At 38.2% G+C, this 24,581-nt stretch overlaps 2 protein-coding genes and 1 long non-coding RNA gene across 3 annotated transcripts in view; 2 read left to right on the top strand and 1 right to left on the bottom strand.

The window, feature by feature from the left end:
• The window catches only part of jak2a (Janus kinase 2a), a 37,965-nt gene extending 34,403 nt beyond the window's left edge, over window positions 1-3,562 (bottom strand). The window contains exon 1 of the mRNA XM_003444421.5: window positions 3,150-3,562. The gene's annotated coding sequence lies outside the window, so the exon portion shown is untranslated. The remainder of the gene's footprint in view (window positions 1-3,149) is intronic.
• Window positions 3,563-6,810: 3,248 nt separating this feature from the next.
• On the top strand, window positions 6,811-10,556 carry LOC109203008 (uncharacterized). Its single transcript, XR_002062977.2, has 5 exons — window positions 6,811-7,127; window positions 7,894-7,932; window positions 8,158-8,313; window positions 8,773-8,865; window positions 9,170-10,556. It is a non-coding gene; the product is annotated as an uncharacterized LOC109203008 (long non-coding RNA).
• A 6,942-nt stretch (window positions 10,557-17,498) lies between these two features.
• Window positions 17,499-19,180, top strand: LOC102075751 (zinc finger and BTB domain-containing protein 26-like). The gene is made up of 2 exons (XM_005451434.2): window positions 17,499-17,833; window positions 18,194-19,180. Exons 1-2 carry the CDS (start codon window positions 17,525-17,527, stop codon window positions 19,178-19,180), a joined length of 1,296 nt encoding a protein of 431 aa, XP_005451491.1. The 5' UTR covers window positions 17,499-17,524.
• The last annotated feature ends 5,401 nt before the right edge of the window (window positions 19,181-24,581 follow it).

Raw genomic sequence — 24,581 nt, 5'->3', positions numbered from 1 at the left:
TGATATGAAACAACAAGAAGCTCTCATCGTGCTGTTCCATTTTTAACCACTCAACTAATTTTTCTCCACTGCAACAGCTGACAGTGCGGTTCTTTGTACATGACCTGGATAAAACTTGCACACACTGATGCAAGAATAATGTACTTTCCCCATAACATGCCTGTGTCACTGATGTTGTCCTTCCAGTAAATAAAACTGTTTATTTGTCTTTGAAAACTGCACCAGCACTGCCTACATACACAACTGAAACATTACCAGGGCTATTAGTGGTTGTTTTACAACTAAAATAAGACAGCAGTGGTAAACTGTATATATATCATATTTAACCTAACATAGTTATACTACTTCAGTATATCCTTGTTGTGATAAATGTTAACCCTAACCTGTCTTTACTCTATCACCTGCACTTTCCTTCAAATGGTATACAGTCAGAATAAGAATTATTTTTAGCATTATTGATGACAGATGATTCAAACATTTCTAAAATTATAAAGCTTGAACTGGAAACTGACTGTTCTCAAGAGTACAGGCTTGCAAAATTAATCATCAGTACTATAAAGAATCCATTCAAATCATGAATCTAGCTAGCTTTGTAATGTAAAAGGTTTGTAATAAACCCTACCCCCATGAAGACTCAAAGTTGGGGTTTTTGTCAAAGGTTCTTGAGAGCGCTGTTGATTAAAGGGATGAGGGAATCCCCTTTTATTACATCTTACCAAAACAGTCTAATACTGTGCAACCGACCTTATCGCTGGAGTTTATTCATACTTGGGCTCATTTTTCAACGACATAAAGAAGATCATTCTCCTGTTCAACTGGTCTGTATCCTTTTCAATTGGAGCAACAAATATTTCCAGTTATTAAAGTATTCCCGTTTACTGATAAAAATCAGAGTAAGCTGTTACAAATATCTTTTCAGGGAGGACACAAGTTTAGATTAAGATAATGGTTGATTTATTTTTTGTACATTGCATTTATATGTGTTGAATGCTGCGAGCTCTTGCAAGCATTAAATGAAGCCACCGGTTCTTAGTTATTTTCACTCAAAGGTTCCCCAGGAGGCTCCTCTTGGTGATGTAAAAGCAGTATATGATTACTGCCTAAAAACCTTCAGCAAATAAAATCTGTTACAATATGGAAGGAGCTGCCAGACATTTTCACTAAAGTGCTGATTAAAAGGAAGCAGGGGAGACTTTGGAAAAGGCAGTAAGCAGCTGGACAAATCTCCATTGTTTGAGTCTTTGGACTAGTTAGACATGCTATTCACACCAGTTTAAAGTGAGTTCTGTACTGGGGTGCCACGAATATGTCATGCAATACAATTAAGCCGTTTCCAACATGACAATGAGTTCAGTCTACAGGCCTCTGTAATAATTAGGCTTATCACAGACAGTCTGTAATGAGGAACTGTACGACACACTAATGTAATGCTTAAATCAGTTTAGAGACTGTGTCCCTGTTGTGTAGTTTGCACTCAAGATAGACATATCTTGAGCTATGTATTTATAGCTTAAATACATTTTATAGCTTATGTATTTAAGCCTTCAAACGATGGCCTTCATTCAGTAAATCTCTAAGTATTACTGTTCACCTTTAGTGATTATGTTGATAAAATAAATACTGACTGACCTTTTGAAAAGGGTACAGGGAGGTTACTGGAGTTAACTAAGAATAAACTAAAATACAAAACTGTGAGTGCGAATGGTTGTCTGTCCCTGTGTGTTAGCCCTGCGACAGACTGGCGACCTGTCCAGGGCGTACCCCGCCTCTCACCCTATGACAGCTGGGATAGGCTCCAGCACCCCCCGCGACCCTGAAAAGGATAAGCGGAAGCGAATGGATGGATGGATGGACAAAACTAAATGAGCAAGGCTAACTGAAATAAAGACAAGAATTATGAGAAAAATGAGAAGTAACAACATCACAACACACTTGATGAGACATGCATTTGTGTCCTGGTGAGACTTGGGATGTCTATTCTATATGATCATCAATCAAGTACCATTAAAAATTGCATTATTCTTGAGTTCTAAAATACATGCTTCTAATGAATAGTTTCTATATCCTAATAATGGTAAAAAATAAATAAATAAAACTAAGAAAGAAAGTAATAAAAACTAAAGTAAAACTACACGCTTGTAGACCATAAAGACGAAACTGAAATATGCTAAATCCTCATTGGGAGCTAACTGAAAACAAACTAAATCCTAAGAAAAAGCTCAGAGGTAAGAAGGAAAAACAAGTAAGAGTATAGAAAACTCTATTAATTCTGGGATGGAGCTCCCCAGTGAATTAGTTCCTGAACACCCAAAGGTTTAAAAAAAAAAATAGAGAAATCATACTCTACATGTTTGTATGCTCCGTATCTCCTCCTAGACGAGTGAACCAATCTTGATGAGACATTGTGAGTGCCAACATGTATATGGCATATACAAACATTTTATACAATTCCACAAATTCCACAATCAAATATGTTTGTACAGTTCAGTTTAATAGACAATTTGACTGTACACCGAATGGAATGTCATAGTATAAAAAGGCATGTCATAGTATAGAATAGAATGTCATAGTATAGAATGGAATGTCATAGTATAGAAAGGAATGTCATAGTATAGAATAGAATGTCATAGTATAGAATGGAATGTCATAGTATAGAAAGGAATGTCATAGTATAGAATGGAATGTCATAGTATAGAAAGGAATGTCATAGTATAGAATGGAATGTCATACTAAACGGAACGTTATAGTAAGGTGTTGAATGTCGTGGTATAGAAAGAAATGTCATAGTATAGAAAGGAATGTCATAGTATAGAATGGAATATCATAGTATAGAAAGGAATATCATAGTAAGACAGGTATGTTTGATAAACTGAGAGTAGACTGCAGTGAAAATCTAACTAAATGGATTTTCTTAGTAAGTTTCTCGTGTGCAACCGTTTCTATTTTTACCACGTAAACACAAGTATGGCAGGCACATGCTCAGCAAAAACTTTCTGTAAAAAAAGCAAAGTTTAGCAAGTCTGACTGCCACACACCAACTGATGTAGCCCAGTTCGACTAGCCAAGTTACTGCGCTAACCATAAGCACGATTAAATTCATAGCAACAATGACACCTCTCAGCATCACCCGCACACACGCTCGCACTTACTCTCCTTCCTTTACGCTACGGCTGCTTCAGCTTCCCTTCCGTCCGCTCGGGTCTGCGTGTAGTCCAGCGCTGGATCAACTTCGCGCTACAGCTAAGCTACGACGGCTCCTGAAGGTTCACCATAGCTGTCAATAAAAGTACCCACTGCTTCGTTATTTTCTCCCTCAAACGCCATCCTGTTGGTCTTTACATATTTTCCTGCGACTGCTTCGTTTTACTCTCCACACTAACTACACTGTAGGTCAGCTCTCCGTATTTTCTTTTTTTTAACCCGACATGTTTGCTTTAAGGTCAAATAGAGCCCGGACTGAAACCTCCACTGTAGAAACCTCCTGTTATGAGCGGACACACTGATGCAGCGACAGATTATGGAGGTTTGAGGGCGGAGCAGAATGCCCCTTTTTTCTTTCTAAACTCGCTTCTGTCTCTCTGACCTCGCCCGTGACTTAGCTCCTTCCGCGTTTGACGTAGAAAATAAATAAATAAAACGTCGTTATATCAGCCATCAGCTACAGTGTTTACTTTTGGATGCGTGATTAATTACGTTTTTTTGGCCCCTTTACAGGTCTGCTTCGCTTCATTTCATATGAAAATACTGTGGGCTACTTTTCCTTGAACACGTTTTTATAGCTTTGACCTTTTTTAAGGTCATGAGCCTAAAAATCCCTCCCAGCCACGATATTAAAATGCTTTTTACTCATTTAAGCAATATAGATCGATGGTGCTCTAGCTGGCACAGTAAAATAAACGGCATTCTCCATAATGAGCGCCACTCTGGTCATGTATGGAGGACCAAAGCGTCAAAATAATAATTTAAAACAAATTGAGAAAATTTATTAATGCCCTTGCTGGATGAGCCTAATATCCAGTTAAATCAAACAACTATAGAAAATATGTATCTGTATATTTTTATTTATTTTTTTGTTTATTCCCATTTAGGCTTTTATATGCATTCATTTATCAACATCAGAATCAGCATACTTTATTAATCCCTAAGGAAATTATGTGGGGGACAGTTGCTCCAGTACAGTAACAGAAACAAAAACAGACTAGACTATTTAACAATACAATATGTTACAGATTTACAGATATAAGAAATAGCACAATATATACAGATCACTCAATAATAAATATCAAGGGTTAATAGAGGTGATTATAAATAAATATCAAGAAAATTGGCAAGAATATTCTGGAGTAGAAAAGAGCGTATCCAAAAAGAGTAACTACAGGGAGTGCAGAATTATTAGGCAAGTTGTATTTTTGAGGAATAATTTTATTATTGAACAACAACCATGTTCTCAATGAACCCAAAAAACTCATTAATATCAAAGCTGAATGTTTTTGGAAGTAGTTTTTAGTTTGTTTTTAGTTTTAGCTATTTTAGGGGGATATCTGTGTGTGCAGGTGACTATTACTGTGCATAATTATTAGGCAACTTAACAAAAAACAAATATATACCCATTTCAATTATTTATTTTTACCAGTGAAACCAATATAACATCTCCACATTCACAAATATACATTTCTGACATTCAAAAACAAAAACAAATCAGCGACCAATATAGCCACCTTTCTTTGCAAGGACACTCAAAAGCCTGCCATCCATGGATTCTGTCAGTGTTTTGATCTGTTCACCATCAACATTGCGTGCAGCAGCAACCACAGCCTCCCAGACACTGTTCAGAGAGGTGTACTGTTTTCCCTCCTTGTAAATCTCACATTTGATGATGGACCACAGGTTCTCAATGGGGTTCAGATCAGGTGAACAAGGAGGCCATGTCATTGGTTTTTCTTCTTTTATACCCTTTCTTGCCAGCCACGCTGTGGAGTACTTGGACGCGTGTGATGGAGCATTGTCCTGCATGAAAATCATGTTTTTCTTGAAGGATGCAGACTTCTTCCTGTACCACTGCTTGAAGAAGGTGTCTTCCAGAAACTGGCAGTAGGACTGGGAGTTGAGCTTGACTCCATCCTCAACCCGAAAAGGCCCCACAAGCTCATCTTTGATGATACCAGCCCAAACCAGTACTCCACCTCCACCTTGCTGGCGTCTGAGTCGGACTGGAGCTCTCTGCCCTTTACCAATCCAGCCACGGGCCCATCCATCTGGCCCATCAAGACTCACTCTCATTTCATCAGTCCATAAAACCTTAGAAAAATCAGTCTTGAGATATTTCTTGGCCCAGTCTTGACGTTTCAGCTTGTGTGTCTTGTTCAGTGGTGGTCGTCTTTCAGCCTTTCTTACCTTGGCCATGTCTCTGAGTATTGCACACCTTGTGCTTTTGGGCACTCCAGTGATGTTGCAGCTCTGAAATATGGCCAAACTGGTAGTCAAATTGGCAGCTGCACGCTTGACTTTTCTCAGTTCATGGGCAGTTATTTTGCGCCTTGGTTTTTCCACACACTTCTTGCGACCCTGTTGACTATTTTGAATGAAACGCTTGATTGTTCGATGATCACACTTCAGAAGCTTTGCAATTTTAAGACTGCTGCATCCCTCTGCAAGATATCTCACTATTTTTGACTTTTCTGAGCCTGTCAAGTCCTTCTTTTGACCCATTTTGCCAAAGGAAAGGAAGTTGCCTAATAATTATGCACACCTGATATAGGGTGTTGATGTCATTAGACCACACCCCTTCTCATTACAGAGATGCACATCACCTAATATGCTTAATTGGTAGTAGGCTTTCGAGCCTATACAGCTTGGAGTAAGACAACATGCATGAAGAGGATGATGTGGACAAAATACTCATTTGCCTAATAATTCTTCACTCCCTGTATTGCAGTGTTTACAGTTTATTAGATGGAGTAGTTGTACAGGGAGATGGACACGGGCAGGAAATGATTTCCTGTGTCAGTCTCTCAGTGAATGTGCTCACGTAGCCACCAGCATGTCATGGAGTGAGTGGGAGGTATTATCCAACACTGTCTTTATCTTGGACAACATCCGCCTCTCCGACACCAACCTAAGGGAGTCCAGCTCCATCCCCACAACATTACTGGCCTTGCAGATCAGTTTATTGAGTTTGTTTGGGCATCCTTTCTCCATTTTCACGAATGCTTTTGTTTTGTTTGTTTGTTTGTTTGTTTGTTTGCTCACTATTTACTGCTCTCTTTCTTATTCATCGCAATTGTAAATGGGGGGGGGGGGGGGGGGGGTTGATTTGCTTTTCTTCTGTTTTGTGATCAATATGCAAGACTATTATCACTAACTAAAAATAGGCTAACAATTAAAGCTAGGTTTGAAAAAACATTTTAGTTAACTGCAATAAAAACTTTTTAAAAAAACAGACTTTTAAAAAGAATTAAAACTATCCATCCATCCATCCATCTTCATCCGCTTTATCCGAGGCCGGGTCGCGGGGGCAGCAGCCTAAGCAGAGAAGCCCAGACCTCCCTCTCCCCAGCCACCTCCTCCAGCTTATCCGGGGGAATACCAAGGCTGAAAACTAGCTGAAATTATTTTGTGATCTTGGAAAAACTAACTAAAATAAAATAAAAATATAGTTTAAGAAAAACATAGTGTTAGTATCTGTTCGTTTTTATCACAACCTGCCTGACGAGGCACTGATGGATATGTTTATTGAGACCACACTATGGTGTACCCATATACCCCCCCACACCACTACACTCAAAAAAATGAATGAGGTGGATTGTTCAGTGTATATTAATTATTTATTTTCATTTTACTTAAAATATATGTTTTTGTTAAGTTAACATATGTTTTTCTAATCAAGTCTACGTAATTGTGTCTATTATTCACTTTACATAATACTAATGTGTTACTTGATGGCATAACATTTAAGTCAATTAGGATCGATATACTTTGTATATCCACAAGGTGGCAGTAATGCAAAAACAGTTGTAATGAAACCGCGAAGAACAACAAGGTTTCACGGCTTGGGCCTGCTCATGCGCAAGACTTCAAATTTAACTTAAAAACGTTGTTTTGGCGCCAAGCTGCTGTTTCTTTGAGAGGTAAGACCACTTTTGTCTTTGACTATGTTGTGTAGTATCTACATGTCGAGCATGGTTATATTTTGCGTTTGTCTTATAAGACATGTTATATCGTTTGCGTGCGCTTGTTCTACATTAGTTTTACTGGGTCCTGGACATGCTTATTTTGTGGACTGTGTAAGAAACATTTTTATTGTTTTTGGTTTTATTAAGGGATTAGCTACAGGGGTTCATGGGGTTATTTTTTCATTTGCTTTCTTGGGATTTCTTTACTGTAATCCGAGAGTCATAAATATCGAATAGGATAGCAAGGATAGCATGAAGTGACATTTAAAATCCAAAAAGTCGAGGGCGAAAGCCACTGTGACACCATTGTTATGCTCTATCAGTAATCTGTATTATGTAAAAATGGTCTGTAAATACAGCATATTTCCTAGCGGAGTTATACAGATCAGCATAGTTATAAATTACAGTTTGTTAAATCACACACTTACTTTTTTAAATAAAATTATTCACGACATATGAGTGGGCAGACAATGGAGGCCGACAGACCTGGTGATAATTGCTTCTATAGAAAGTTAGCACATGACAGTGTCAATCTCTTGCTTTTCTTCTGAGTAGTATTTTATTTACTTGTAATACAATCAATACTATACTGATGTGGTGTATGTGGTACTGCTGAGCTTGTATGTGGTATGTGAACTGTTATACTTTTAAAAACAAAACTGTTTTATAAGTTAATTTTTCTTTAGTGACCCATTCAATGCCCCTGTTATGTCTTCTCCAGATCTGAACCATTGTAAAAGTTGCAGTTCAAGGGCCTGAGGTATGAAATTCTTTTCAGATCAGCTGTGATCAATATTTTTTGGAACTTGATAAATAACAATAAAAGCTGTAATGGCTCCATTAGCATTTTGTGTAAATGTTTGTGTTAAAATTATAGCTTTAATGAGGTCTTTCTACATTAGTTTCAGTTATAAAGTATGTATATGTGTACATATAGTATGTATATTTACAGTACAGTATGTTGTGTTTGTTGACATGTTTTCAGGTGGAAGCAGAATTTGTGAGGATTACTACTGCTCCACTTGTTCCAAGGCTTTTTGCACAACTTGACCAATACACTGACCAGCTCATAAAAGTCTTCAAGAAAAAAGGAGGCGCTGCAGTGAAGAAAATTAGACAAATTTTGGCCCCAGCCACACAGGTGCGTTATTCTGTTGGTAGCAAAATATTATGGCTAATAAGATCACTTTCAAATTTAAACAGCTAGTGTATGGTAGCTGCACAGTGTACTTACATTTCTATTAAGCAAGACAAAGTTTGGTACTCAAAACTTTGGAAAATTAAAATTACCTAAACATAAGTAAAATCTGATCCCTCAATTTCGTGTTAAACCATAAGTGAATGTTTTTATGTTAAAGATCAGTTTTTGAATGCAAAAAAGATGATGTATTAGTTTGTCTTTACCTCCATTATGGACATATATAATGTGGTGGAAACCCTGCCCAACAGGTTAACTATTCATGTCCATGTGATGATTAGTTGGTCTTATGTACATGTCTGTCTCTGCAGTAAATATGTCATCATTTTGCGTATAATGTGAGTTTGTGTCATCCTAAAGTATTTCTGTTTTCTCTTCCTGTATCTCTGTCACTCTCTACAGAAGGAAACTATTGAAAAGGGGAGGGAGTGTGTCCTCAGGGCACTACCTTTTTACCTGAATGAAGACCCAAGCATCCTCTTCAAAGAATAATTGGTCGGTAATTTTAGTTTAGTTTTTTATCTGTATTAAACCAAATTTTGAATAACTAATGTTGTTGCATGTTGTAGTGTTGTTGTTGTTGTAATTTGCATGGAACCTGTTTAAATGTTCTGGGGAATCTTCTTGTATACCCAAACTATTTATATTTATTGTTGAATCTGTAGTAAAATAGTGGCGCACTGGGGTGCATGTTCCTAATATTGTGTTTACTTCATTAAAGGGTAGCTTTGGCCCTTTTTTTTTCTTTTCTTTTTTTTAATTTAACTGGACGCCATTTTTCTTTGTTTTTGTGTCTAAGCTACAGCTACAGCTGTTCAGAGGGAGCTGGAACAAATTACCCTTGCTATCTTCACCATCGAAAAAGCTGATGTCAGCACTCCTCCAGTCGATGTGGGTATAACCATCTAGGGTGTTCTGCATGACCTGGAAAACATGGCCTCTGCATGTGCACTCTTAATGGATGGGATATATGCACTGAATCGCAGTTAACCTCGAGACTGAAAGCTTTCTTTGAAGTACTTCAGAAGCTCTTCCTTCATCTGTATGTCAGCAGACTCTTGACCAAGGTACAGATACTCAAGAATAAACTGAATGAATATGCCAACCCTTAATTTGGATGATGAATGTTCTGTCAGATGGACAGAAGTTTTTCAGAGGCTGAATGGGAATAAAATGGTAATTTGTTGAAAATGACAGATAAAGGGAAAATTACATTTAAGAAAAATTTTGAAAAGTTTGTAAACTACTACAATTTGAGAGATTTTACTCTTGTGGGGGAAGGGGGGGCTAGTAAGAGACAATCAAAAGTATTGAGATTTAAAGGATTTAATTGAGAGATGATACTGCACCAGAAATGTTGAAGGGTGGTGTGTATATTAGCATATTGTTATGAGGTGGAAATATGTTCATATTCTGTTTGTGTTACATTGTGTGCATTGTAAAGGTAATTGCAATACATGCTAAGAATAAGGGTAAGTTAGGAATGCAGGATGAATGTATATTTTGCGGGCTTTTAAAGACGAACAATTGTTTCCATGTTAAAATGTTTACAACCCAAGGTTTTTGCCCAAACACTGGTAAAATAAACGTTGAGGGTGGCAAGTGTTAAATGGTTACTGCTGTGCTGTTGCAAAAAAACTGAACGCTGACAAGCTGTTTTATTGTTAGATCATAATGCTGGCATGCTTTATTTAAGTTTTATTTGGGATGGTGATATAATTTTCTTTGATTGCTAATATCAGTGGACTATTTATTATTATTATTATTATTATTGTTATTACAACATTAATTTTTTAAAATTGTGGCTGTTGAGGTGGACACTTCACTTTGCATTGTTAAAGGAAAGCACTTCATTGGCGTTGTGTTACTGGACTGACCCTAAGCAATCATTGCAAATAGCAACTTTGCTATCCATTTTAGACACTAAAAGAAAAAACACTCCACAGACCTTACTAGCATCACATGTGCATAACTCAAGTGTCCTCTTATCAACATGTTATGTGGTCTTCAATGTTTTTTTTCTTCTATTTCTGGCAGATACAGACATTTAATTTAAAGTCTTGATGTTGCATCTGTCTACATACTGTTAGTTACTAACCCTAATGACCTGTCGTGTTTTATTTTGGACTGGGTTTACACAAATGCTCACTGAATGTGTTGGCAATAAAAGAAATTTTAAAAAATAAGTTGGATGTACTTAATTCATTTGTGTGGAACCTGTTGACAAAATAGATTTATGTAAAACTAATTAGTAAAGCACAAGGTGGCTGAAAATATAATATTTGAATTAATCTAACTTAAATTTAACATTTTACTGCCACAAATAAGAAATGTGTTGAAGTAACTAATCTAAACTATCTGACCTGTAAATATATCATTTATGTTCATACAACATAATTTGATTTAGGTAGTCTTAAATATCTCTTGTTAATCTTAAGTAGTTTTTTAAAATTAGATGAACTAAAGATTTTTGCTTTAAACTAACACAATGCAATTTCGTGGAACCTGTTGACAAAATAATTTTAATTAAAGTCAACGTTTCATTTTTTTGAGTGTAGCAGCACCCTGAACCATGCATAAAAGGCAGGGAGAATCATTGTCTTCATGTTGTTTATGCCACATTCTCACCCTGCCATTTGAATATCGAAGCAGAAAGTCTGTTTGTGGATGGCATCCAGTGTAGCCTTCTGCTGTTGAAGCCCATCTCCTTCAAGGTTCACTGTGTTGTGTGTTCAACATGTCCTATGCCAGAGGTTCCCAAAGTGTGGGGCCCGCCGAGCCATTGCAGGGGGGCGCGGTATGAAAAGAAAAAAAAAAAAAAGAGCGCTTGGACGCTGTGGACAGGTTTTTGACGGGGCTCCCACACAAACGCAAAGCAGGAGATGAAGCATCGCCAAATATGTTTCCAAACCAACTTCCTTCCAAGCCAAAGACAGGAAAATATGGTGAAGCATATCTTCCCTTTGGCTTCACCTGCACAAGTGCCAAAGTAGGTCTCCCCTGCAAAATTAGTTTCCCTGCATTGGGAGCAGCGCTGGGCTCTCCAAATCACGGACAAACGGTATCCCACATTCTTGATTTTTAGTTCACAAACACTTGTTGTAATAACTAACTACTCCTGACATTTTGGACATGTTAGCTCTTTATGCAGTAAAGTTACAGCGGGATACAAATAATATTAGACTGATCCTGCCGTAATTTGTTCCCCCTGTTCAAATCACGGACAAACAGTATCCCACAGCTGTTTATGTGTTTAAACCCATTTTGCACAGAGAGGCATTTTTTGAAAAATGTATTGATAGCAATGTTGAATATTATTACACAGGAAAAAAAAACAACTACACGTAAAATAATCACACCATGACGCCTCTGCCTTTCTAAATGGAGGGACAGTAACTGCGTGTGTATATGTAAGCGTGTAAAACCTGAAGATAGTCAGATTAACAGTATTTTGTCTCTATCTGCTATTCTGCAATTCATCTCATGTAAACAATAATGTGGCGCACAGCGTGACGTGAAAAGAGGCACATACCTTTGACGTTGCGTGACGAACTCTGTAATCCTCGTCCACACGTAAACGCAGAAAAGGAGTTTTAAATAATCTCCGTTTTCGGTGAATCGCAACGCCGTTTATGTGTGAACGATAGGGCCAAACGCATAGAAACAGCTACGTTTTCAAAAATACCCGTGTAGGTGTAGACGTAGCATAAAAGACTTAGTAGTATATTTTATTACTACCTGTAATTTATTGCCGTTTACTTGTATTTGCTTAATTGTTTACTAAATGTTTGAGGTGTGAAATAAACCGCAATGGAGTTTGTAAACAAAATATGGGTGTGTGTGTTTGGAGGATGTGTTTGTGCGAGGGGGGCGCGAACATTTTTCTTGTAAAAAAGGGGGGCCTGGCAAAAAAAGTTTGGGAACCACTGTCCTATGCATACCTTGGTTGAAACGAATTGTTATTTGAGATACTGTTGCATTTTTGCCCTGGACATTTTCCCATGTTCAAACCATCCTCTGTAGACCCTGACAATTTCAATACTTTAACTCTGTTTTTCTGATATTACTTTCTGTATAATTTGGGACTCAGTTAATTGATAAAATGGGTGGAAATTAAGGACATGGCAAAGCGCTTTGAGTAAAAGCACCAGGGTTTTTTTTGGAGGGGGGGGTTACCATGCAGTCTACAGCTTACCAAATGATGCATGGTCTTAATGCTTTATTACAGTGGTTCTCAAACTTTTCACAATGAGTACCACCTCATAAAATATATGGCTCTTAAAGTACCACCTTTATGACCGACATTAGAGTACAGTAGTATAGGCCTATTTAACACCATATACAGTTTACATGAGACAATGTTATTTCTTATATGAATGTTATTTATTTTAACTGTCATAAACAGGATGTAACAAGTGATGATAAAAATAACATCTGTACTGCATTAAAACATTCACAGCAGATGGGATATCCGGTCTTTAAATGATGACTTATGAAACCTGCTTCTGGGTCCAAACTACTCTGCGTTTATTAAGGATGTTGTGTTTTTAACATGTTTTAATGCTTTGTATCTTCTTCTATTTAATCTGAACAAGACCCTAAAACAGTCAGTGATCACTGTCGGCCTCTCGGTTTTCATTACCACTGTTTATTTTAAAGCTCAGTTTTTAAAACCTTATGATGTAACTACAGCTAAGCCAATGCAGCAGTATATTAATGACTGTGTTGCTAGCCACCACGCAGCACATCATTATATACCAGCTAGCCCAATTTCAGTAACCCTACAAACGTCACTGCTGTTTAGTTTCCTGTCTTTATTTATGTCGGAAGTGCGCCTAACTTTAAAAAGTTAGGCACACCGGCACAAAAGTTAGGCGCACTCAAATTTTTCAGCCGCATCGCTTAACACCGCAGTTTTACATGTGCACTTTCTTTGGGGGGGTGAGTCCATACAGACAATATTCATTTCTAAATTATTAACTAACAAACTTGTGCTTAAATTGCTTTGTCAATATTGTAGAAAATGTTAAACTTAATCATCATCTTGGCTCCTCTGATGACCTGTTTGCTGCTGCCTGCTGCTGAAAGGCAGTGGGGAGAGGGGACACTTGGGCAGTGCATTTATTGCAGCATATAATGTGTTTTCTGGATACACTGCTGTTTTTTCAGCATTCAAAAATTGATGGCACCGTGTCAGAGCTGGCTATGAATTTCAGACGGATCAGTCCTTAACTTAACAAAGAAGTTATCAATAGTTCTTTTCATCTTTTCTTATTACCCACAGCTACATCCACTTCTGTTGGGCCTAGGCTGCTCACTAGGGCTGGGTATCATCACTGATTTCTATAATCCATTCGATTCAGGTTCTCAAAGTCCTGATTCGATTCAATTTAGCCTCAGACAGTCAGAAATATTATAATTCTGATCATTTATCAGTACTGATACACATGAGACTTCATCAGAATTGTGAACATCACAGCAGATGCCTTTGTGTGAAAGTAACTGAGAATAAAACACAGAAAAACATGAAGGAGATTTTCCTGGTCTGGCGTTTTATAGCAGATAACCTTAAAAATATTCTGCAATATTCTGCAATTTTGCATAATTTTAAGAAGTTTAAATTTCTTCAGTATTGAACAGCAGAAATTAGGCTTTCTTGTCCGAGGTCATTTAAGTGAAAAAAAGAAAAAGAAAAGAAAAAGACAGTGGCCAACAGCGCTGTAAACAACGGTAGACTGGTGGGTAATAAGCGAATGAATAATGCAGAAAACAGAGATGTGAGACGGGAAACTGTTCTTGAAGTACAGAGAGAGAGAGAGAGAGAGAGAGAGAGAGAGCTGTGCATGAAGTGTGATTTTTATCGTGGTGGAAGCAAAACAGCAAAAGTCAGAGGGAATTCATGACGACATTGATCAAATGTGAAGCGTAGTTTGCTGCTTCTTTTGCTGCTGGCTTGGCGAATTTTGGTTGGAGAGACAAAACCTGCAGCTCAGAATCAGCGCAAAAAAGACGTAAACACAGCGCGGACCCGACGCATCAGAATCGCTAAGCTCCGACAGCATCTCCGTGTTCGGGCCGTCGGGTGAGAAAGCCGAGATAGACAAAGCTGATTCTGATGCGTCGGGTCGCTCTGTGTTTACGTCTTTGTGTGGAATCCGTTAATGAATTGATATCGCTTTATTCAAGCTACTCACCTCTCTCTTCCACCTACACTTTCAACTGGACCACGGCCAATCAGAGAGGTCCCGCCCTGACTATCTCTGATTGGTTTAGTCCACGATAGGGGCATAATGTGTGTCTGTTGTTGACCACACGGAGAGTTGCAGAGATTTTTTTTTTTTTTGTTACCCGAAAATATTTGGTCGCACCGGTGCAACCAAATATTTTTTTTTAGTCGCACCACTGAAAAATTTGGTCGCATTTGCGACCAAATTGGTCGCACTCTAGAGCCCTGGCGTACCATTAGAGGGAGCCCATGTACCACCAGCGGTACACATACCACAGTTTGAGAACCACTGCTTTATTAGATTGCTGATTACCGTCCCCAGCACTGCAAATTTTGCTAAATTTTATCCAGTATACTGGGGACAGTGATATAAGAGAGAGACTTCAGCTACAAAAGTTCAAATAGTCACATTATTTTTTTAGCTAAATGACACATTGTTTTCTAATCCATGTCTAATTCACCTTTTCTTCCTGTCACTTGTGCTGCTGTAACAGCAGTGTGAGATTAAATAAAGTCTATGTCTATGTCTAAATCAAAATGGTTACATAAATAAACGTGCAAGGAAATATTTCCTCTGCACCACAATGTTGACTGAAATAACCACAGGATGAGTGGTGACCTAAAAACCACAGGCGACAGGAATTTTAGCAAGATTTGGTCAAACAGAAAGCAATAACCTTGTTGCGTCCCACTTTTTGGTCCATTTGCAACAGGGAAACACATGTATATGTAAAATTCAAATTCTACCTGATTGAACAAAATGTTCTGTGATGAATGGTTGATATTACAAAGACATTCTGTTACCAAAAACAGAGAGATCTCTCTCCAAGATTCTGTTTTGGATTAAATCCTTTCTTTTTCTCATCTCCTTTGGAACACTTTAAAAGTACAAAAATATTATCCTCTGGCACAAAATGGAATAGTGTAGCAACCAGATTCAGATTTATTAGCTCTTTAGACCTGACCCGGCCACTGATGATCCTCACATGGTTTTTCTTTGAGTTAATTCAATAAATACACATTTTGTGTGCAGCCCCAAAGCCACGCCTTGAGGTGGTTCGCATAGATCAACAACTTCAATCTATTTGCACCATATGACCACTGGAATGCAAAACTCTGTCCACACATTATTAAAAGAAGCCAAATGCATTTCACAGCTGACCACACAATTTATCTATATTTTTCAAGATATATAGAGATACATTCTGCGCTAAAAATAGAAGAATATGTTCAAAATAAACTTGCAAAACAAGCAAGACAAACAAGACAATCTTCATATTTGTTCTTCAAACTTGTGCATCATTCAAATAGATAACATGATAGAACATGTTTATGTACTATGACTGTAAAAGCTCTTCATTTATATAAGTGAAGTTTTCTGCCTTAAAGGGTTTCTATTGTGCTAATTCTCAGGTTAATCTCTGCTCAAAGTTTATCTTACACTGTTTGAAACAAGGTGTTTTAGCACCTTTTACTTTAAGACAGATTTTCTTCTAATTGCCTAACCCGGGCAAAAAGAAGGTTTGAATACACCAAAAAAAAGTTTTTTAAAATCTGACGTAAATTAATTACATGTTAATTTTCCATGTAATTTTGTAACATAAGTACAATTTAAAATGTAAAATTTAATGGAATTTGATCAAATGAAATTGATTAAAACGTGATTAGAATGCATTCAGTTTATACCAACCATATTTCCCTTTATGATTGATTATTGAAATACATAAACCCTTGATAGTGTGTATTTCAGTTGCAGTTTACTCTAAATCATTGCTTCATGTTTTTCGAGGGCAAAGAATAGTTCTTTGAAGTGCAGAAGGTGGGAGGGGCTTCCGTGCACAAGGCCAGAGCTCTACGTTTGAGGTGACCAAACTGAGAAAATATTACAGAAAAAAGGGAAAAGCATGATAAGTCTGCAGCACATTAAAATTTGCCACATGAAATTGAGTCCATCTGTTCACTTTGCTTCAAGGCTGCAAGTGGTGGGACAGTGAATACCAACACAACCCATTTAAACTGTTTTGTTTTTGTTTTTTTAAGTAAACCAAATGTGTTTAATTTCAAGGTCCCAAACATGTAAAGCTTTTACCTATAGGTATGCACACTGAGAAGCCGAGGAGGACATGAACAAAGTGTGTTTTGTTTTGAGCATCATTGCAGAACAACAAATTCTTCATGTATATATCTATATATATAGATATACACACACACACACACACACACACACACACACACACACACACACATATATATATATACACACATATATATATATGTATATATATATACAGGCTGAATTAAAAGCACTGAAGGGGTTAATTACCTCATGCCCTCTTGCATAACGTGGATACGCACACAGTCACCCACACACACACTGCTGCCACGAGCCTCCTCAGCAAAGAGCCACTGGAAGTCAGGATCCCCGTTTCTCCACCGAAATAAATCCTTCCGCATCTGCAGAGCATTAATTAAACCTCAGGAACGCCAGAACCCGTAAGGAGATCAGGTGAATAGAGAGGCCAGTGTTTCCTCAAAGTTATTTGGGGTTCCCGTCCAAGCAAAGCATCCTTCCTCACCCAGGAACCGTTACCACGGCATGAGGCTGCAGTAAAAGGTGGGGCTGGATCGCTAGATATTGATTTGACTGATTATGACACGTTTGAATTTGCCAGTAAATCATGTTATTTAGGGCTAATGTTATGCTATCTCCAACAATGCCAAAACTTTTACAGTGTTTAAATTTCACACGTGCAGTATACTCACTCCTACACAGGGCCCAAAACCTATTTGAAAAATGAAAATGAAAACATGGTTGTTATCCACATTTTGAAGCCTTCTTATAAACATGAAAAATTAAAGGTAATCTATGCAGCTCACACTTGCATCCATATGATAACAGAACTATGCTCTTTCTATAGGCAGACCATCATGCCAGGCTGCTCTGAGACTCTGCAGTTTAGTTTGCCCAACCACGGGGACTCCATCCTCAGCAAAATGAATGATCTTAGGGAAGAACATCGCTTTTGTGACATCACGCTCATCTTGGGCAGGCCACAGGACTCTACTGTCCATCCTCTCCAGTTCCAAGGTCACAGAGTGGTGCTTGCAGCATCCTCAGACTTCCTGCGTGATCAGTTCCTGCTTCACAAAGGCCGATCAGAGCTGAGTCTGGCTGTTGTTTCCAACGTGAAGGTTGCCAAGACACTACTCCTGTCCTGCTACACAGGGTTCCTAGAGGTGCAAGATCTAGTGTTTCTGTAATCACAGAGCTGATATATGGCCATATATCAAAAATCTTTTGAGCTGCGGTGTTTGTTTTACTGTATAATCACTCATTTCTGTACTATACTGAAAGGTTCTGGATATAGTTTTATAATAGGATTCATATTTAAAGTGAACAAGAGGAATATTATTTTAAGGGGGAACCTATTGTACAAATTTTCCGATCTATATTTTTATTCTTGCATTCTATTATAGTAGCTCTGCATGACTCACGGTCTCAGGAGCTCAGAAAGAAGTATAATAAGTCCCCTTTTTCTTACGGTTGGTGCTGTTTCTTTAATATTCATTATTGCTTCATCCATTTCTGGTATGCAGGTCCCTCAGAGAGAACTGGTGAGCTACTTGACTGCAGCCAGTGTACTCCAGATGAGCCAGGTGGTGGAGAAGTGTGTCCAGGCTATTTCACAGTACCTCAGTCCCACCAGGCCTTTCTCGAATCTGACTAGACTCTCAGAAGACAAGGAAACCCAGCAGCTCAGCAGCAGGTGGCTTGGTTCCAGCTTTGATAATCAGAAGGAAAGGGATGCAGCCCTGCCCGACGCTATCATCCACAAAACAAATAGCAAGGAAGTTGGAACAGTGGTGGCAAACCCCAGGTTGACAGCCGGCCAAGAAGTCGAGGTGGATACTATAGGACTGAGAGAACTCAGAGAAGCTAAAATCGACTTATCTCAAGATGCAGAATGCTGTCTTGACATGATGAAGTCGGGCAAAGGAGGAGATGCTCTGCCATGTTACACAAGCAACCCATTATCTCATGTTCCTCACACTGCAGGTAATCCGCACCCTTCTGCAGTTTTACATGACCTAATTTCTTCCACAGCCACCATGATCAGTTCTGCAGCTGACACAGAACTGGTAAATAGTTCCAAAAACCAACACGAACAAGATGTTAAAGATTCACCAGAAGAGGAAAAGAAGTACATGCCACAGGCAAATCAACTGCAACAAAGTGGAAAGCTAAGGACCTCTAGTCGTTTTTGCCACCCTAAAACACCTCTGTCCAAGATTCATTTTGCTGCAGATAACTCAGATACAGTAGTGTTCCAAAAGCCATACCTATGCAGAAAGTGTGACAAAGTCTTTCAGCACTTTGAGAGCTACGTGGGCCACCTGAAGGAACACAGACAGTATTTCTGTTTGATCTGTGGAAAAGTCTTTTCTCAGAAGAATAATCTGACTCACATAGGTATCCACACTGGTTTTAAGCCTTTCAGATGCCCTCTGTGCCACATGACATTTACCCAGAAGGCCATGCTGCAACACCACTTCAATCTCCATACATGGGAGAAAGCCCCTTGAGTATACATTGTTGTGGTTGTAGCACCAAATCCCAGGCCTCTGGTGCCACCTAAGGGAGAGTTATGGTAACAGTTAGCTGCAAAATGTGAGTTTGCCATTAAAATAGAAGATATAGCATAGTTATTTAATTATTGCTCTTGGTGTTCCTTTATCATTACGACCTGGAGGTCCAAAAATTAAATGAAGAAATGCATACATCACAATAGAAAATGTTGTTAAATGCACAAAAATACAATTGAAACTAATTGCACAGTTGCACAAATTATAATTACTTATATTTTTCATTGTTATTGTTATTATTTATTTGATCTCTGTCCATTATTATTATCTTCCCTCCTCATTTACAACCCCAATTCCAAGAAAGTTGCTGTGGAAAATGCAACCATAAGCAGAATGCAATTGTTTGTAGAAACACATATGAGCAATGTTTAAACTGAGACATTATACTGTTTCATTAGCTCATTTTGAGTTTGATGGTAATACATCTCAAAAGATGGAAAAAAAAACCAACAGTTGGAGGAACATTTTGCAGCTAATTGGGTGAATTGGCAGTAGCTCTATAACATGACTGGGCATAAGAAAAAAATGCAGAAACACTAAGTTTGTCAAAAGTAAAGATGGCCAGAGGTTCACCAGTCTGCCAAAAGAACTGTGTTTTCATTGCGGAACTATTTTCAAACAATATTTCCTAATGAAAAGTTGTGAAGACTGTGAATACCATATCCTTGGCTACACATGATATTATCATTCTGGAGAAATCTCTACACACGAGGGAAAAATATGAATTTTAAAACTTGATGCCAGTCACCTTTTGACCGCAGGTGGAACTGATTAAAAAAAAAAAAAGTTTCAGTCTAAAATCGTTGCATGGACTCAGGAACACCTCCAGTTCAGCGTGTCATCCACAAATCCGAGTCAAAGTGACAGAAACACAATCATCTTCTCTTGGTGGATTAGACTGAAGTGAAGGAAAACTGTTCTGTGGTCAGACGGCTAGAAATGTAAAATTCTTGCTGGAAAACATAAACACTATGTTCCAGACTAAAGAGGTAAGGGACAATCCAGCTTACTATCAGCGCTCAGTTCAAAAGCCTGCATCTCTGATGGTACTGGAACTTGCAGCTTGCACATCTGGAAAAACACCATCAGTGCTTAAAAGTATATACTGTTTAAAGAGCTTGGCTTTATAGTAGAAGAATTCAAGTGCTTAACTAACTGCTTGCTGTCCAAATCATTCATAAATTGAAAACATTTGTTGCATCACGAAACAAAAAATATGACAAAGAAGGCCCAGGACTGTCAAATAGCTAGAAGCCAGTTAGACAACAATGGGGCAGCATCTCTCTCCTAAAAGTTAATCAACTGGTTTCCTCAGTTCCCAAATGTTTATGGGCTGTTTTTAAAAAGAAGAAGGGGCTCTACACAGCAGTAAATATGACCCTCACTGTTTTGAGATGTGTCACTGCCATCAAATTCAAAATGTCCTTGCCTCTTAAAATGGCCCATTTTCTCAGTTTAAACATTATGATATGATATGTTTTCTGTATTATATTGTGAATAAAATATGGGTTTATGGAAAATGCGAATCATTGCATTCTGCTTTTTATTGCAACAAAATTATTCGATTGCAACAAACTGAAGAGCAAACTTGGAGCAAATAAAAGTCTTTACTGTTCTGAAAAACATGAGTAGAGTGAGCTCACAGAAAAGCAACTGCTTCACCATTTGACCCTCTAGAAATTGTGTACAGCTCACTGAGCATGACTCGGCAAGTGGGTTCTCCCGGTTGGCAGAGAGGGTTTCCATGCTCTCTCACTCCATCTCTTCCCTACACATGTCTGCTTTTATCCCTCAGCTATCCTTTTGGCCCAGAAATGTCATTGTCACTCATCTTGCTGAATGGAACACTAGCCAGTGGGCGCCTGAAATGCCACCGGCTCTGTGTGCAGACAAACAGTGAATGCATGGCTTTGGTGTAAATATTCAGTTTAGAAATTCATGCAAATGCGCGTTTGTGTGTGACCAAGGAAGAATGTACATAAATATAGCTGAAGATAAAATTAAGCAAGCATGGATCTACCTACTTGAACTTGCATAAAGTAGCTTAGTCAGAAAAAACATCAACATAAAGAAGTGATCTTGTGAGTTATAGTTGAAAAACAGAAAGCAAACATAAGGAAAACATCTTAAAGTCACTGAGAAGGGATCGAAATTCTCTTCAACAGCGACCAGTGTTGCCTCCATGAACTAGGTCAGAATACATACACGCACATGTGTTTGCACACACCACTGCACACATAAACAAAATCCATGTATGTAAGGTTTTTAGCACGTCCATTATGGATGAGATGCTAAGAGAGAAACAGCAGGGAGGATGAAGGCAACGAGGAAGATGGAAGAGTAGTGGTAGAGATATTGATGGAGAGTAATTATATTAAGGAAAAGTAGCTTCTTTGGTCTTATAATTAAAATTATACAGCATCCATATACACATACCCAAGACTGTCTCAGGAAAAGATGGTTTTCATATTCCTGTGCCCACATTATGACCAGATGTCAAGTTAAGCCACAAGGAAAGAGCAATAAAAAGCATCGAGGAAGCATCTAGCACTTTAGAATGACAATGGCAATGTTTACCATGTTAACTGTTTCAGCAGTTACTTACATACTTAGAAAATCTGTTGCAGACAACAGAAAAATATGAATTCTGGATATAATTCATCATCTGGGGATGATTTGGATATTTGTACCACGAAGAATTGGATGCAGATTCAACAGATGTCAAAACATTTCACAGCAAACTCAAAAATGTAAAACTCATGGAAACTCTAAAGGAAAAGCCAGAGGATCATGGAAACTGGATCTGGATTCCGTGTCCTGGAGACAATAAATGTTTGTTTATGTATTTGTTTATGGACCATCCCTAGAGTTAATAGGGTTGATTTTTGAATAGGCAAATATTATGAAACAAAACCCAGTGTTGGTTATTAACATGTAAAACACTAAAAGAGATGTGTGTATAGGGTTTATATCATACATATGTAGTATGTTGATGCAGTGATTGAAATTGTCAGGACAGTAGCCAAGAAAGTAGAGAAAGAGCAAGGGGGACTGACATGCAGAAAATAGTTGAACCCAGTGGCCTTTCAGCAGTGGGTCACCTGCCTAGTCAAGTAAGCTACTGTGTAGCAGCACCATGTGAATGGTGTACTTTGCACAAAAATACACCTTTAACAAAACTTTACCCTTTTTTAAAAGCTTCATATAAGTTTGAACAAACTTATATGAAGCTTTGTTTTCATGTAGTACTGAATAAGGTGGCATTGTGCTGTGACAGAGCTGGGGAGAAAGAGCCAAGAGGAAGAGATGGAATATTCACTGTATTCTGAGGTAGGATTATGGCTAAGTGCATTTGATTACGGCTTTATCAAAACTGACCTCACTGTGAACACAGTTTCATTACAGAGGAGCTGTTTTGTGTGTGTCAACAGAAAACTGGGAGAAATAAGTAAATATTGCTTTCATCAGACTTGGACTCGCCTCTGTGCTGCTCGGAGAGGAATGTGATATCGCATTTGTTATTTTACTGCAGAGACCAGCGAAGCGCATGCTGCTAGTTTTAATCATATTTGTCTGACAGACTCTAGTTTGTTCATGTAAACTATGTGTCTTTCTCACACATAAAAGTCTGTCATGCTTTGACTGACAGCTTTTAAGTTGTACTCGCTTCCCTTAAGTAATATTATTAAAGAACACTGCATACATTTTCATTTCTATGTCAGTGACACCAAACTTTATTTATACAATTGTGCCTTCTGTGGCTTCAAATGACGCAATTCAAATACATTTGTAGCTATAAAAGCTTTGATGTGAAATTTTGTACTTCTAATTTCAGTTTTGAACCTAAATCTCAAAAATATTTTGTATTATAAGATACTTATTCTTGCCTCCAGCAACACTGTGAGGAATTTTTGACCAAGATATGTCCTTTAACTCATCCATTACACAAATATTCAGGTACCTTCCTTCATCTGCGCAATATCACTAAAATTATAACCATCCTGTTTGTGATGCTGGAAAACTGGTCCATGCATTTGTTACCTCTGCTGGACTACTGTAAGTTATTATCAGGCTGTTTTGAAAGCTTTCTAAAAAGCCTTCAGTTGATCCAAAATGCCACAGTGAGATTACTAACAGAGACTTGTGAGAGAGATCATATTTCTTCTTTATTAGGTTATCTTTATTGGCTCCCTGTTAAATTCAGAATTGAATTAGAAAAGAAACCTTCTCACAAACAAAGTCTTGAGTGAAATCCTAGTAACATATTATCCCAACAGAGCTCTTCACTCTCATACTACAGACTTACTTGTGGTTCCTAAAGTTTCTAAATGCAGAATGAGAAGCAGAGCCTTCAGCTATCACCCTGTACTATGAAACCAGCTCCCCCTTGGGTTCAGGACACAGACATACTCTCTACTTTTAAAACTTTCCTTTTTGATAAATTGTGTAGTTATGATTGGATCAGGTGACACAGATGCCATTATTACATATTATGAATGGTTGTCTTCTTTATTGTTGCTCTGTGGTTACCCCTACAAAAGTCTGATTCCGCCTGCAGTGGCCTCCTGTTGAAAGGGAGTTCTTCCTCCACACTGCCCCCAAGTGGTTGCTCACAGGGGTTTTTCTCTAATTCTGTAGGATCCTTACCTTACAGTATGATGAACTCTGAGATGGCCTTTTCTCTGAACTGGTGCTATACAAATAAGGTTAATTGGCAACAAGTCAGTAACATGACCGAAGGGTGGCTGGCCCTTCTCTTAGAAATAGCATGAGGAGTTGAGTCATTAGCAAAGGGCAAAAAGTAGACCCCTTCTCCTTTACATTGAAGGGCCACTTGAGATGGTTTAGGCATCTGACTACGATGCCCCCTGGGCACCTCCTGGGTGAGGTGTTGCAGACATGTCCCACTGTGTGGAAGCCCCATGGCAGACCCATGACATGCTGGAGAGATTACATCTCTCAACTGGCCTGGAGACACACTCAATGTTCCCCCCTGATAGTCCACAGGTGGATGGATATAAAGCTATTTTTTATTTTACCTTTCATTTTCTGAAGCCTTTGTGGTCATACAAAGTCCTGCAAATCTCAAAATAAAAAAAAACAGCTGAATTTTATCTTCTTATAGTTGAAAGAACCCTAATTCAGACTTAAACTGGAGAATACATTCAAAACTATCATGTTACTATTATCCTGAAAACTGTGGCAGTTTAGTACTGTTTGTTTTATTACGGTTCAAATTGAATGCAAGGTGTTAAACATTATGTTGTACCTTTACTTTGGTTTATATAAAAATAATATTGTTCAAGGTAGAGTTTTGCAGGTCCAAAGAAGTCTTTGAGGA

The sequence above is a fragment of the Oreochromis niloticus genome, linkage group LG7 (assembly GCF_001858045.2).
Source record: "Oreochromis niloticus isolate F11D_XX linkage group LG7, O_niloticus_UMD_NMBU, whole genome shotgun sequence".
Classification (NCBI taxonomy): Eukaryota; Metazoa; Chordata; class Actinopteri; order Cichliformes; family Cichlidae; genus Oreochromis; species Oreochromis niloticus.
Note: the sequence above shows the minus strand (reverse complement) of the source record. Positions and strands in the feature narration are given on the sequence as shown.

What these genes read in the sequence shown, in the direction of transcription:
- LOC102075751 (XM_005451434.2), top strand. Translation starts at nt 17,525, where the DNA reads ATGCCAGGCTGCTCTGAGACTCTGCAGTTTAGTTTGCCCAACCACGGG. An exon ending in GCTACACAGGGTTCCTAGAG is followed by an intron (nt 17,834 to 18,193) that starts GTGCAAGATCTA and finishes TCTGGTATGCAG; the next exon opens with GTCCCTCAGAGAGAACTGGT.